Source organism: Poecilia reticulata, linkage group LG1 (genome assembly GCF_000633615.1).
Source record: "Poecilia reticulata strain Guanapo linkage group LG1, Guppy_female_1.0+MT, whole genome shotgun sequence".
Classification (NCBI taxonomy): Eukaryota; Metazoa; Chordata; class Actinopteri; order Cyprinodontiformes; family Poeciliidae; genus Poecilia; species Poecilia reticulata.
The window spans coordinates 6,763,550-6,780,081 of NC_024331.1; the positions used below are offsets into that span (position 1 = coordinate 6,763,550).

The following is a 16,532-nucleotide window of genomic DNA, read 5'->3' on the forward strand; positions in this document are numbered from 1 at the left end:
ATATTATAGCAGAGAAAGTCTATTTAAAGAAATCAATAAGAATTACTGATACACAAGTTTGAAATGTCTGTGCACTTATAAAGTTATTTGGAAATATAGTTAGCAGTGAAAATAAACTTTAATCAAATAATAAAATTCACCAGTTTCCCAGGGGGAAAGAAACCATTTCACGGATGTGGAGAAACATCCAAAACAAAAAGTCTAAAGCAGGAAACAAAATCTCCTTGAAGAAATAGGATTATTGTGTGGATAAATCCTGTGGAATCCACTTTTATTCATTACAGAGCCGAGACGGCGCGTGTTTCTGATAACAAAGAGGGACCGTAGCAACAGTTGGACCTTTCCGTGTCTCCATCTGTCTGGTAAAAGATCTGGCATAAGGCTTGTATTTGTTCTGGTCAATAGGTGAAAGGTTATAAACCGATCCTAGCAGAGGGACCTGACGGGGCATTCACACTTGTTTTCTCATTTGCATTTATTGCCTCATATATTAAAGGAGCGGGATGAATTCAGTCCTACAGGGCCGACCAGAAAGCCACAGGTTGACGCTTGATTATTCACTCTGCTGCTAATGAAACTTTTCCTACCACACTTCTGCCTTCCACTCAATTTTCTTAGAAAATGTCACAATCGTCAAATTTTCTGAAACACTGAATTTTGGGTTAGCTGTATACGTATACATCATCTAAATTGCAAGAAACAAATAGTTGAAATGTTTCACTATGTGTAAAAAAACATGTTTTCATTTTCTGAAATGAGTGACAGAAAATATTGAAATTATTCAAAACAAAGTCGTAAAATTAGGAGGACGAAGTAGTAATTTTATAACTCCAACCCAAAAATAAATAAAACATAAAAATCATCCAATCTTTGTTCTCCTTAACTTTTTTTTCTCATAATTTTAAGACTTACTTCTGGTAAAATTGCATCTTTGTTCTACTGATACATTCTCATAATTAAACAAACATTGTGATAGCCTGGCCTTGATACCCCATTGTACAACTCAAAGAACGGTTGATTGAAATAAAAGCCTCTTTAGGAAGATGTTTTTGGCCTTTGACCTTATTTTTTTTAGTTGGAAAAGAAAGCAAAAAACCTTTATTAAAATTGGATCTGGTATGGAAAAAAAATCATATCGCTAAGCCCTATTTTTTTTTCTTTTTATCTTTTCCAGTGAACAAACCAGAACTTATTGGTAGCACATTGCTCACACAAGGTTTGATGTTCTCTATGTTATATCAGGTGCCATTTTTACACCTGTATCAACAAGTGGTTTGTCCACTTGCTGATGCAGATTGGCCACAAAATTCAACTTGATGCACGCAACCTCAGCCATGTTTCACAGAGGGCATTAAAGGTCAAAACTTTTTATCAGGTTCAAAGAAAAAAACAAAAACTGCGTCCCACAAGATTTGTTAAAGACATTCAGATTATAAAGAGGGATCCACAACTTCCTCTACCGTCGCTCGGTGTCAGTCCATCAGCTCAGCAGAAGACTTCCCCCTCTCTAACGCTCTTCACAGTCCATGTGGGGAAATATTGCAAACAACTTCTCTTTTATGTGCATGACTAATTTTAGGTTTCTGTAGCAACCGTTCATTACAACAAAATAACAGTGCAGCAAGAAGCGGGTTTTTTTTATTATTAAAGAAATGAGCAAAAAAAATGTAGTCTGATCTACATTATATTTCCTCTGTAAAGCAATTACTCAACTTCCCAGTCCCCAGTCTCTCTCTCTCTCTCTCTCTCTCTCTTTCTCCCTCTCTCTCTCTCTCTCTCTCTCTCCAGTCAAGTGAATGTTCAGGATGCCAATTATGTCATTCAGCTGTGAGGCCAAACTCCACAGCTGACTCTCCCCCTCCCTCTGTCTCCCCGAGGAGAAGCCAATAATCTAAGGATAGGAATCTGGAGTGAGCACAGAGTCTGCAGGGAGAGAGGGGGGCAAGGGAGGTAAAAGACCAAATGATTATCTGGAGACAGGAATTTACAATGGGAGGATGAGGCTGGGGATCTCTGACAGAGAGAATTCAAGAAATTAAATATCACATTTGCAAACAAATAAATGCTGGCTGGCAATGTGTGTAGTCTGCTAGACTGGAGTTGCACAGAGAAATGGCCAAGAGACGCCCAGAAAAATCTCAAGTAAGATTATTCAGGACAGGGAAAACGAATCATGTTTGTTTTTTGTTTAACCAACTTACCTTACATTTTTGTTCAAACTAGGGCTGAAACGATTAATCAGTTTAGCCATGATTAATTGGTTTAATAGCGATTAATCTGCTTAATTGTGATTAATTGGTTATTGAAATAACAGTTTAGTGATTGATTAACCATTATACAGACAAAAGTGGCTGATTTTCAGACCTTTGTGACGTGAATAAGAACAGTTTCTTATGTAAATATTGTCCAATCTAAAGAAATTAAGGACAATTCCACCAGTTATTGCAATAATCAACAAGACTGTTGGTTTGAAGACCATTTTCAAGGCTTCTAACAAACATTTAACGCTGGAAGACATACCCCACCTCTTGACCTGTGACCTCTGGAGATACACCCCAAAAAAACCCAGTGGTAGCCCTACAAAGCATTGCCTTGTGGGTTTAAATTCAAATGTGAACCAAGCTTTTTAGGTTTATGGGGGGGGGTTTGAAAATCCTGTATCATTTCCCATCCACTTCACATTACACACCATGCAAGAATGCATACTTTTGGCAAGCACTGTAGATTAGTGCTGCCCCTAATCAAAAGGTGTGAACATAAGCTCTGCTGTTTCAGAGAGCGCATAGGCACAGACTACCAATGTACCCAGACTGACCCTTGCGAGGCAACAAAAGGCACCTACAATGGGGCGCATGAGGATAAAAACCAGACCCCGGAACAATGGAAAAAGTGACTTAGTCTGATGAATCATGTTGCTGAATTCTTGGTTTAAAAGGAGAGAAAAAAGGCAGGTCCCCATGTTTCGTGGACCTGGTCTGGTGGCTTTAACATGAAGTTGTTAAAACTTGTTGCTAGGCATATTTTTGGGGGACAGAAACATACAGACAAAAACACAAATCAGACCATTTTCTGGAGACAATTAGGGATTTTCTGCTGTGTCAGACATGGAACTGTGGTTGCTGCAGACCCCACTACAGATAACAGTGTTGTTGTCAAACTGTGCACTTAACTTTAAAGGGGGAAAAAACCAACAGACAAATTAAAATGTTTGGGATGCTGCTCAGTTATAATATTCTGGTTGTAGTTAGTAGCCAAGTACCAAAGAGATGTATTGATTAATTGTGTTCAATCAGAGCTGTTTTTGCTAAAAAAGTCACATTTAACTTCTGACGTTCTTTAATGGACACAAAAAGTACCGTCAGCAGGAAGGGACCATTTTTTTCCCTTTACGATCGTCGTACTTCGCGACCGCGCTGTCGTTATTAGTCGAATAAGTTAACCATTTCCACAGCGAAGGGGGAAAAATAAGTGACTGCACCTTCTCTGTTTTTCCAGCTTAAATGAAATCACAGATCGTGAGGAGGATGCAATAAGAGAAGCAGTAAATGCGAGTGTGTGCATATGTGCCTTCATAAAGTGAACATGCTGAGTGGTCTACCAGACACACACACACACACACACACACACACACACACACGCGCACGCACGCACACACACGCACGCACACACAAGAAGGTGGGCAGTCTGACCTCAGAAACAGTAGCAGAAGACAGTGAGGGGGAGGAAAGTTAAATCCATAACGTCTAATCTCCTGTCTTACTCCAGTTGCAATGAAAACACGCACAAGCACCTTTTGTTCGCTTAGCAAGGCAGGGCTGGCTTGTTGGCTTTTAAATATGACGCCCATGCAAATGACAATATAAGAGTTAAACAACTGATTTTACAACTTCCATAGATGTGTGCGTCGATTTTGCTACTTAAAAAGGGGGAATTCTTCACTTTTCTGAAATCCTCTCAGAGAGACGACGCGAAGGTAAACACACTGGAAGAGCGGCGGTGAAGGATCGCTACAGGAAACGTGTGCAAGTATGTGCGGTGCACATATCGCAAGTTGAAAACAGATAAAGATTGAAAAAAAGAGAGAGAGAGGGAAAAAAAAAAAAAAGATCGGCACACGGAGCCACACCGGCAGAGTCGTCTGACAGCTGTCTGGACTAGATCCGGGGGGTGAGTGGGGGAGAGGAAGGAAGAGAGAGAAATGACAGAGAGATGAGGGACATCCTGTTAGACGAAGAAGAAAAAAAACAGAGTGAAACAACTCAAGAGAGAAGAAAAATCATCATCCAGAGCAACGATTCGACAGCCCCCAGTGCCACCGCAGTGGTTAAATGAAAACAAATAGTTTCAAAACTGAATGTGAAGTAGCTTCATTCCACTTAAATGACAAAAACTTGAATTTGCTTTTGATTAAACAAAAACGGGGAATAGTTGCACATTTTCAAGTGACGTTAAGTGCCTACATATTTTTCACAGACTTTAAGTTTAAATCAATGGGGCTGCGACTTTATTTGAGTAATCGATTATTCTGATGATTAATCGTGCTGTGGTGGCGCAGGGGTTAAGCACAACCCACTATGGAGGCCAAAGTCCTCGACGCGGCCGTCACAGGTTCAATTCCCGGCCTGGCGACTTTTGCCGCATGTCATTCCCCCCTCTCTCTTTATCAACCTTCCTGTCAATTCACTATCAAGCCAATAAACCTTTTAAAAAATGAAGAAAACATTTTAGTGCTTAAAATGCAATAAACATGGCATTCGTTTAGTGAATTTGAACCAGGTAAAGCAAAAACTACGCCGCTTGAGGAGCTTTGGGTAAAACGTATTTTCAGACGCAGATGCAAAATGTATATATAATTAGCTCAAAAACTGCTCTGAATAAGGTGTTTTTTCAGCAAATAAATTCAATGTATTATGATTGTTTCAGCCAAATGAATCATAAAAATATAATAATTAGTCTACTTTTTTCCTCACCTATATTTCATACCAGGACTTTCTATAAATTATTGAGCTAATAAAAGGATGTTGTCATCATGAAGTTGAGATATGTTGATTAATTTTACAAGATTTACAGCTGATGTGTTACAACAGTAAACAGACCATCAGTCAGTTAACTGTAATATTCGAGGAAGTCATGCTAAAAAATAAATATTTTGGGTCAAATCCAGCTAAATAAATGATCATTTTATTGTCATCAGAAAAAAAAAATGACAGAAAAATATCTTACAACTATGAAACTTGACAAGTTTAGTCTTAAATATCAGTGAAGACCAGTGACGCGCTTTTTCACATGCTCCAAATAGAAATTTGTAAAGACTCTTGGAAATACCACGCTCCATTCATGATGTGCCGGAAAATCCTCCTGAAGCACTTGGAAAGTTTAATGTATTCTGCATATTTAAAGCCACCCCCCTCTCGAGTCTGAGGCCGTTATGCAAGTCCAAGGTGTTCAGTCTTTCCACTTCTCTGTTCAGAAGTACAATGATGCCACAGAGTTCAAAAGTAGCTGGAAAAGCAGTTGAATCTGAGACGCAGCAGCAGAGGGTTTATGTTGGATCATTCAGAGAGCGAGATTAGTGGCAAATTGGTGAAAGTGTGACAGGCGAATGAGAGATTAACACAATGAAGACTCAATTTAATGAAAAACATTTTGTCGAGAACAAGGAAAAAGGTGATTCCACACACTGGGAAAATGTGAATTACATGAAAAACTAATTTCATTTAGTATGAGTTTGACTCACTGCTGCATAAGAAAGAAAGAAAAAAAAATTATTGCACACAGCTGTGAGCTTCCAAAAAAACACAGTAGGCAGCGCCGGCGGCCACGACACCGTCAATGTCAACGAGCCATAAAAAATTTTGCCTTGTTTTGTTGACAGAGTTGACTAATAAAAAGTTTGTGGCCAGCCCAAAAATATCTAGATTGAAATAATAATAAAAAGACTAAAGAAGCCCTGTCATCAGCGTTAAAACATTTGTGTGACAAACAGGACACGTTTTATAAGCACTGTGAGAACAGTGTGGCTAACTGCGAGCAACCACTGAAGCTGGCATCTTTGGAGCTTGTCGCTTTTTTTAACAAGTGTGGATTTTTATTTGATTCGTCCCTGAGACTTAGACCAACATTCTGCACATAACTTTTCATCTGAGGTGAAGGAAAGTTAGATACGTCCAAATTTTCAACCGCACTGAATTGAAGAGTTTTACAGGTTCACTCTAGTTTTTAAAACCCACTGTCTGTAAAGCCAATATTGATTTGGAAATGGCCAATTTGCTTTTTATTTGAAGCAGAGTTGAACAAGACCGATGACTTACTACAAACTGATTGAAGTGCTTCATTGAGCTAAAATCTAATGGATCGATCGTACTTTAATGTGGAAATTCACCAGTAAGGCTGTAACAACGATGTGATAACATCCCAATACTTCTCATTGGGCTATCTCACGATGTCACTAGCCAAATACGGTCAGCATGGCTCCACCTGATGAAGCTACAACAGCAGATGCCCCAACAATTCTTAAATCATTTGTTTGGCAGCATTTAGGAACTGTAAACAATCAAAGTACCATCAGACAAGACTCATTCAATATGCAAGCAACTCCAAGTTCTTCAGACATTGACAGAATTGCTATGACAACCAGCGGCTGGACATCTAGGGGTACGCTAAGCTACATCTCGGTCATTAGCAACTGGGAAATGTTTTACTGCAGACCATGCTAGTGATCTAATCTAATGAAAGACATGAGTTTATGTGAAAATATCTTGACCCTTCTTGTGAGTTTTAGATACCTTTACACCGCTAGTTTTGTAAATCTTTATCCAAAAGAAGAAACACATTTTCAAGTGCTTATTTTTCAGCATTAAGACCATTTTACATGGATTATAACATGCTTAAAACTGCGATGGATGAGACTTTTACACCTCAATAAGAAAACTGGTTGTTAAAACATCGTCAATGACGGCGCCAAATGCTCAAGCAGATGTGAGACATGGTTTCTTTCTACGCTCTAGAAGAAACGCTACAGATTTCATTTGTACACGATCCAACTTTGCAACAATTCTGCCAGTTCCTCATCGGGTAACGACACAGAGATGAATATTGCAAGTCTGTCACATCATAGTCGTTATCGCAGCAGTGACTAGACGGTGATATCTGAGCTGCTATTTGCATTTTGATTTTAGGGTTACATTCTAATCTGACTGCCTATTCTCTGGAGAGCGAAAAACTGAGTAAAATAAACAGCTGAGGTTCAGTGGACATGGAGAACAGTGCATTAGTTTGCTGTAAAAGACCATAAGCAAAGCTAAGTTTGTTACAAAGATTGCCAGACATAACTGTGAGAAATGCTGTTTAACTTGAAGCAGACGAGATGAGATTAGACAATAATGTTATCTGTGATCACAGAGCAGAAAAACCTCTGGATATGTGTGAACTCTTTTTCCTCCATACTTTTAAGAACTTGCATTGAAAGAAATTAGACAACTTTTGAAAAATGTGGTAAATGTAATGAGAATGAATAATAAGTTGGGTTATATTTATTTCTGTACTTTTTGTGCATAGTTTACCACGGAAATCAGAAGAGTAAGGTGCCATTTTAGATTTGAAGAGACTTCCTGTCTGTGTTATTTTTTAAAGTTACTTCCAGACTGACTAATAAAAGAACACAGATAAGAACGATCACAAAATAAAGATCAACTACGGCAAGAATATCTGCGCCCTGAACTGCGTGCAAACATTTTCCACACCAATACAAAAGCCATGTGAGCGCTAAACGGGTATAAGAAACCTGTGGAGCACGTGTGGTCAATTCAAGTATACTGTAGTGATGCAGACTAAACAGAGCTGGAGGAAGTTTGGGTACAGACCTTGGTAGTGCGCTACAAAAATCTAACCACAACACAATGACCCCAAACGCTGCAGGCAAGATCAAGAGAGCACGGCTGAACACATAAAAGCTCTGAATTTCGTTTCTGGGAACCGGCAGCGCATGCAGACCGATCTATAGCGCTAATTAAATTACTTGTAGCACTCCTGAACATAAACAAATGGCTCAACCGAGAGATAAGCTGAAGATGAGACGAAATCAGTTGTTCTTTCATAAAACCAAAGTTTAGCTCATTTCCACTGGACTGAAGAGAAAAGAAATGTGAAAATAAATCCTGATTCAACTGAACGTCTCCCTGATCAGACTCATTGTTTAATGAACAACGAGATTAAAAATGCATATACCCATCTAAGAACCATCAAAAGAGTTAATGGGTCACCTGTGGGGATTGACGGACAATATCAGCAGAGATTACACGGCGCCCAAATAAATTATGTCTTTAAAGCTCAGGGGGAAAATTACTGAAAAATCAGGAATGTAAACATACAAGCAAACACATACTCTCACACTTTCCTAATGCTCAAAAAAAGAGAAGAGAAAAAAAAAGTCCAGGTTCCCTGAATCCACAATATGGGATCTTTCATTTGATGGGTTCTGGTCAGGCCAGACAGCAATAAAGTTGATAAACACATCAGTGTCTTACAGGCAATTTGCTCAAGAGTCGGCGGAGTTAATCGGCGGTCATTATTCGCCTAATTACTGGGGCAAAGTGGACTTTTCTGCTAGAACACTGCATGCTCCAGAAAAATATATAATAGGTCACTGACTGAGTCATTAATAGAGCACCGATGAGTCAGAGGAACCAAATCTGGTCAAAGTCTAACCTGGTAAAGTATTTTTGAAGAGGGTAAAGGTCGGCTGGAAACTACTGCAGCTTTCAGTGTCTTGATACGACAGAGTAAGAAAAACAAAAAAGAGTAAAGTCACAGCATTGGCAAGAAAACAGTCATATGAGAATAAACTCATGACACTGTGAGAACAAAGTCGTAGTGTTCTGAGAAGAGTCATTATGAGAATAAAATTATAAGACATCAAGTCTGAATAGTAATAAATACAAATAAGAATGAACTTATTATGAGAGTAAAGTAGTAATACAAGAAAAAAACTTGGAATAATACAAGAACAAAGCTATATTACCAAAATAAAGTCATAATATTACGAGAATAAGGCAAGTTGAAACGATACAAGAAAAAGCTGTAAGAATACAATCATAACTAAAAATCATAAACAGCACCTGAATAAATGTGGCAAAAAATTATTACAAGAATTTGTGACCACAAGAGAAAAAGCTTGTAATGAATAAAACTCATTTCCAGAATAAAGTCATAATGTCGGTATATTGAAGTAGTAATTGTATGATAATCCTTACACAAATAATAATAATAACAAATAAATAAAATGGGGAATGTTGAGCATCTTGTGAAGTTACATTTTGGTGTCAGTTTTTGTTTCTGACTTCATATTTTAACACATTAGAATCAAATTATTATCAGAAGCAGAGCTTTGAATCAATTGTGTTTCGAAGAAACGACCACAGACCAGAGCAGCAGGTCACACCAGATCTCGACAACCAACGCAGCTTTGCTCTCATTGAAAATGTTTTGAGTCATTTTAAGAATTTCTTCTGGTAATATTATCTTTATTCTGCTAAATGACTGTGTTCTTGTTATATTATGACTTTATTCTCGTAATTAAAATAAATAATCTCTTTTTCCGGCCCCAATACTCCATCGCACACATCGTGTGATTAAACCAAATGTTTTTACAGGCTGACAAGCAAAACAAGTATCTTCCAGACAATCAGCAACAAAGGATGAGAAGTTAATAAAAGACGGTGTATTGACTAAAGAGAGGCTCTTTCATTTTTGACTGCTGGAAACAAAATCGCTCATTGTAAAAACTTGGACTCTGTGTTGTTGTCAAGGCTGCCAGGTTTCAGGTTCACTTCAAACCAAAGCTAGCTATAAAGCATCTTTTGTGAAGATGGAGGCATTATACCCACCTCTAGTATGACCTATGACCCCAAACGTGTCATAAAAAACAACAACAATGGCAGATTACATGTTGACGGTGGTGCCACCTCATTAAAGTTTCTGCAAAAGCCTCCAGTCATGTTCTCTTGTTGCGCTAACCGCTAACCTCGGGCGGAGGCTTTAACTACACGTCCCACACTCCATGTTTAGCGTCACTTGCAGGCCTGGAGGAGTTAAAACAACATTTGAAAGTGAATTTGATGGAAGCTTCTGGAACTCCTTTGCCAAAGTTTCGACCTTAACCGCTGAAAACCAGTGAATTATGACACATTTTTTAAAAAGTTGAATGGAGATTAATTCTATGCTTGTAAACCAATATGGCAAACATCTCAGCTACGTGTAAGATTTACTTTGAATTTGAGGGCAACACTCTGCCTTTGCCGTCCATTTTTAGAAGAGAAAAACTTGACGCACACCGATGAGCTCTACAAGCGGTCAACGTGGTCGTTTCTGATGCGTTTCTGCCCCGAAACTGAGGAAGGACTTTCATCTCAATCATCAACTTCCTGACTTTTCCCCTTCAACGCACGAACACTCGTGAATCAGCAAGTCCACGTATAACAGTAGACGGAAAACACAAGACACACAATGACACGGCGTGAGAGTGGATGAAAAGCACACATGTGGATTTCCTTGCCTGCGAGAGCGCAACACGCACAGAGAGCAGGAAGAACGGCGGGATGACTCTTTCAGTCGTTCTCTACTCGCATCACGCCAACAGGGGTCTGATGGGGAGAACGGATCGCACGCATATCCGAGCCGAGCAGACAAAATGGGAGATGTAATTCATCTAAATATTCTTCTCACGTATTTCAACCTTAAAAAAGAAAGAAAAAAAAATAAAATCTTCCTCATTTGAAGGAAACCGAGTTTCTGTGTGAGTCGTGCCAACTTATGCAGCAGATGAGGGAAAACACGACGCAGCGCAAGGATAATGAAATTCAATTCAATTCAATTATTGATCCCGAAGGGAAGTTAAATAGAAAATAGACAGCAATCATTAAGTTGAGGTTTTCTCTTTTTTTTTCTTTCTTTCTTTTTTTTAATTCAGCACATAAAGTCCACCACTAACGTCACACCAGGGACGCTGTTCTTCATTTTCCTTTCTTTTTTTTTTTAAATCACTGATATAATTTGAGCATAAAAAATGTTAGTTGTCTGGGGGAAAAAATAGGGGTTATTATGACGTTATTGTCATTAATTTAGGCCTTTTTAAAGACATCCTTACTCTCTAGGTCTTGATTTCAGTGGAGATTCGATAATATTTATCATTCCAGATTGTTTTATTCCAGATTGTATCCAGTATTGTTTTAGTCAGTTTCAGTTTCTTTCCTTTTTTACATTGACTGTTTGTACTGCTAATTGTACATACACTTTTTTTTGCTTCATTTTAAAGCTTCCCCTTGATTAATTTGGCAAAATTTGGAATAGATTAGACGTATCCAATTTATAAAGAAGCTTTTTCATACTTCAAACTTGAGACTAAACATGATTTTTTTAAATCGAATTGAATTTTTAAGCAATAAAATGTTATTTTAAAAAAAAAGGCAACTGAATTGTTTTATACTTACTTCGCCTTTCATATATTTCTTTTTGTACCTAGAAACAGAAGACCGAACCTCTGGCTTTCAGCTTCTATGCACTACAAATCTGGAGCAAACTTCCAGAAAACTGCAAAGATGCTGAAACACTTAGTTTTTTTTTTTTTTTAATAAAGACTAAAGACCCACCTGTATAGAGTTGCCTTTGACTTCTAGATACTGGGACATCGGTCAATATATTGAATTTATATCTGCTTGACAAAATGCACTGTTCATTGATTGTTAAATAATTGGCTACTGTATGTATTATGTTTTTATGATGTTAAGCACTTTAATCTTCCTCGTTGCTGAAAAATAACCGACTCGACTGGCTTAAGTATCTGCAACATAACAGGACAATTTTTTGCATTTTTCAATTACTTATCAAAATATATCTATAAATTACTAAAATATTTGCTTACAACAGCAAAAGTTAGACCATCCTTCAGTTTCTGAAAAGCTCAACCTCGGTTGTTTCTGGATTGGTTGTGGTCATTTCAAAACATTTTCTTTCCTCTGAGGACGACACAGTTTGGGTCAGACGGTTGACAACCGGACACGGTCGAGGTGTTTCAACGAGAAACTCATCAAAACGTTTTTTGAAATGGAAAAAAAGAAAAATCGCCATTTAGGTTCTGGAACAGCGTGCGGTTCCTCTGTAACTTCCTGTAAGACGTTTATTCAAAAGCTAAGGGACGTGTGCATGCACACGAATTCAAAGGTTTGCAGCAAATTTGTAGTTTTTAAAAATCAATCCAGTCGTATGTTGTACAATTATTAAAAGATTATGTCACTGAAGGTCGTATGACATTCATTGTCTATTAGCTTCTTCTCATCTATATCTGAGAGAAAGCCACCACTTTACTGGAAACTGATTGGCTCAAGCTTACACAACAGATCTGAGGACAGGACCACTGACACATCTGAGCAATTCTTTTAAAAGTTCATTACTAAAACCAAAAGTTCATTCAACATGATGACCAAAACCTAAAACAGCTGGAAGACCACTTACCAAGCAACATAAACCACAATCTTTTAATTATCTTTTGTCCAGACAAACCGTTCTTTCAGACATGGGGGGTGGGAGGAAAAAAAACAACACATTGCAATTAAAGGACCACCGCATCAGCTGTGCCTTTAGAACCAACACTGCATTCCAATCTGAAATCGCATCTGGCCACAACTGAATCCAAACGCAACGTCTGCGACGCAAACAACAACAACAACAACAACAACAAGCCCAATGAAGAAGTCGAGTCACTGGAAATTGGGTCATCATTCTATAAGATGCAAGTCGCACTTTGAATGGGTTTCTGATCAGGAAAGGCTCTCTGAGGTTCCACATTCTTGGCATTCCGGTGAAGACCACTGCGGCACGTTTAAAACTATCGTCCATATGGAGAGGAAGAGAGCGAGAGAGAGACCCTAGGCCGACCGGACCAGACCGGACCAGAACTGGACGTGCTTGAGGAACAGTTTCTCTTCACGACACTACTTAGTCCTCCATGAGCCACAGTTCAGTCTGCTGGAGTTAAACTAGAACCGGTATGGTTAGCTGGAGCAACGAAATGAAGCTCAGAAACATTTAAGGTGCTCTACTGCTGGCTGCAACTTTTTAACATGAGCACTACTGCACTGAACTTAAACATGAAGATTTAATGTTGTTGGAAATGAAGTTTAAACCGTCGAGGCTGAAGAAACGGTATATTACGATTAGAGGGTCTGAGGCTGCCATTTTTGCTCCAAATACTTTGCTATATACAACTTAGTTATTCAAGTTTTGCTATGACAAAGCCATGGTTAATTTACTGGAAGGTGAAGACTTAAAAGAAAAAAAAGAACAACCTGTCTGTCATTGTTTTTACCATTTACATAAACTTAAATCTACTAATTTGGTATGAGAGCACGTTTTCGAATCTAAGCAAGGATCAGATTCCATCAAGACTAGAAATAACTTACAGCAATATACATTTACTGTGACATTCACTTTTAAAAAAAGATTCTAAACAGAATGTCTTTTTATTTCAAGACAGACTTCTTTCCTCAGGTTTTGATGAAAATATTAAATTTACCCAAAGAGTAACAATGAAAAAGCCAGAACCTCTATTAGTTATTGTTCCAGTGAAGCAAACATTGAATCTTCAGAAAGGTTCCTAGATCATGTCCTGAGGATCTATAAAAATATTTTGTGTGGAAAGATCTTGAGGACACAGGCACCTTGATTCAAATGAAAGCTCTTTTAGCAGAAGTTTAACTGTTTTTAATTACGTTCTTAATTATACTTTCACGTCTTCAGTATTTTATATGTGATCATTGCATTTTTTTAAGGCTTATGTTTTCCATTCAGGGTATGTAGGACATTTTGTCCCTCGTCTTGACCATGGATAAACAAGATAATATATCGGTTAAATAAAATAAAAGATCATTTCTAGGACGTTTTATTGCAATATTTTAAAAAAAAAAGTCTTAAAAGAAAGCCACTTTCAGATATTTTAAGCCTCAATGCAAACATTGGTAAAGTGCCGTGTTTTGCAATATTCTACAAATTGAAAAAAATATGCCTAGAAATATTATCCATAACCGCATTATACAGCATAGTGGTCGGTGCTTAATTTAAATGCAACTTCTGTGAAAAGTCAAGGTTACTGAAAGTAAACTGAGATGTGTAATTTATGTAATGTTATACCCCAAACTACTGCAGGTAGTGAAGGAAAGACAGATAGATGCAACGTTTAGCAGCGAAGCTAACCAAACATAAACAGTGAAGTCAGCTAATGTTTGCTAACAAGATAGCCTTATAAGCTGCACTTATATACATTTCAGTAATTTTTTTAAGTGTTATTCGCTTAAATATGACGTTATTAATTCTCTCCAACTAGTCAGAATATAATTTCCCACAATACATGAGCTATTACACCCAGCAGACGTAGTAAGAACCGCTAGCATGCAGGCTAATAGTGTGCTAGCCTAACTAAGCGGCGTAAGAAGGGGGGTTTAAATTTTGCTTACCTGTCAACCGCAGCTTTACTGGGCCATTTCTCCTTACTCCTTGGTTCGACATTCCCTTTTGATATTCCACTTTAATGAAGATGAACAAAAAGTGTCTAATTCACACGTTAGCGTGTAGCTTTGTCCAATAAAAGGTATCTCCCAAAAACGATCCCTGGGCTAGCTCGGGGTTAGCTTCTTGTAGTATCACCATAGCAAATCACGCTGACTGTGCATGCAACGTAATGCCCTTACAATTAGATCCCTTCCAATACACTCTCCACCGGAGCCCATTTTTAAGCAGAAAAACACATACGTAGAGGAAATACGCGTAACTACATGCCCGACTGCGGGTCGTGTCAAGAGGAGTGACACGGATTAGGTGAGCGGTTTGTCCTCCATCCGGACAGGCGTCTACACTGCCCGAGCTGCTCGAACTGAAGTTGGGGGAAATAGTTGTAAAGACTGCGCTGCTGAAGGCAAGCAGACGTACATCCGGTGTGGAGTCGAGGCGGTTCCCTCCAAAGAGACTCCACCAAATGTATTTCTACACGTTGTATTACGGTGCTTCTGGCCATTGGCGCATTCAAGTCAACTGAGGATTATCAGTACTGAAACAATATATCGAAACGTCACTAAGACTTCATGAGCAATTCATGAGGAACATGAAATGTTGCTGTTTGCTAATTTTTTTTATGTAAAACCAGTGATAAAAGATAAACAAAAATAAAATGAAGGTAACGTTCTGAAATATAAATCGATATATAGTTAAATGTAGGTTTGTTGGTTTTAGTTTACTATTCTGAAAATTAAAAACGGCAATGCAGACAATGATAGACTATGTCCCGTCCTATTTTTGTCTAACTTCTTTCAGTTGAGGGGTGTCTTTAATTAACGCAGATGTTTTGAATTATCATGTCAGAAACTTACAAAAGGCATCATCATCTGGGCTTTTCCCAAGATGTTTTAAAAGGCGTCATAATCCTTATATCAAACTAGGTAAACTTTTATTATTCTGGCATTTAAGAGAAATAATTTTGGCGATCCTAACTGACAAAAGAGGAAAAGTTTAATTTGATTTAATAGCAGTGAGAAAACAGTGCACACATTCATACAGAAAATGTGTAATTTGTGCTATCTTAATCTATGCTTTTTGTCTTGGTTAAGTAAAGGGAAAATTAATTAGTAAAATATAGATCATCCGATGTACAGGATGTTTTTGAATGCACCATAGTTACTGTTACTGTAAAACACTGTTTAGAAGCGCAATACCTCGACTGCAGAGCAGGAACCGCATCTCGATACCGAAACTTTACTTGAGACGAAACTGCCAACGGTGTTCAAAAACATGTAGATACATATAAAAATTCAACCCAGTGCTTTGTTTATACAGTCAAAGTAAAACCTAACTTAGTGACCTATGACATTTTGTACGTCGCTTTATTTTGAAAGTTTCTCCAATATGATGTGACAGATGAATTTACTTGAGTTCTCAGTTCATGACTAGACAGTTGCTAATAGTTAACTCAGCTGTTGACACGAAAACATTTTACACCCTTCTGATTGTCAAGTGTGGCCATTATTTTAGCATCCAAGATTAAACTGCCAAATTAATTATGTGGTCTGAGACTGTATTACATTGCAGAACTACGGTTATAGAGTCTGAAGTTACTTCTACACATAAGGAGCTGAGCAATTCATCTAAATATTTATTAGTTTACCTCATTGATTTTTCTATAAACACCAAGTTGAATATTTAAAAAGTTGAATATGATAAAAAAAAACTTATTTAATTGTATTGTGGAAGTAGTGCTGCTCCTGCTTTCTTCTAATTAACCAACTCAGTCATTTTCATAAACCATTAAATGCACCAAAAACATTCATTTTTCAAAATGTAACTATAACCATTAGGAACGAGCACAGTGTCACCTAGTGGTGAGATGAGCACACTGTTTCCACCAAAAAAAATGTCTTTCCAACCTGTTCATGTCAGAAACAATCCACCCATGTGTACCCATGCAGGAGAAACAATAAACAAGACACAAAAAA

At 37.9% G+C, this 16,532-nt stretch overlaps 1 protein-coding gene across 4 annotated transcripts in view; it reads right to left on the reverse strand.

The window, feature by feature from the left end:
* LOC103471952 (E3 ubiquitin-protein ligase SMURF2) overlaps positions 1 to 14,966 on the reverse strand; it is a 55,485-nt gene extending 40,519 nt beyond the window's left edge. For 3 of the 4 annotated variants that reach the window (XM_017306694.1, XM_008421450.2, XM_008421297.2), the window contains exon 1: positions 14,505 to 14,966. In XM_017306694.1, coding sequence (XP_017162183.1) covers positions 14,505 to 14,556 — 52 coding nt within the window. In that variant the 5' untranslated portion in view covers positions 14,557 to 14,966. The remainder of the gene's footprint in view (positions 1 to 14,504) is intronic. The other variant, XM_008421372.2, reaches the window with a different exon arrangement.
* Between the last annotated feature and the right edge of the window lie 1,566 nt (positions 14,967 to 16,532).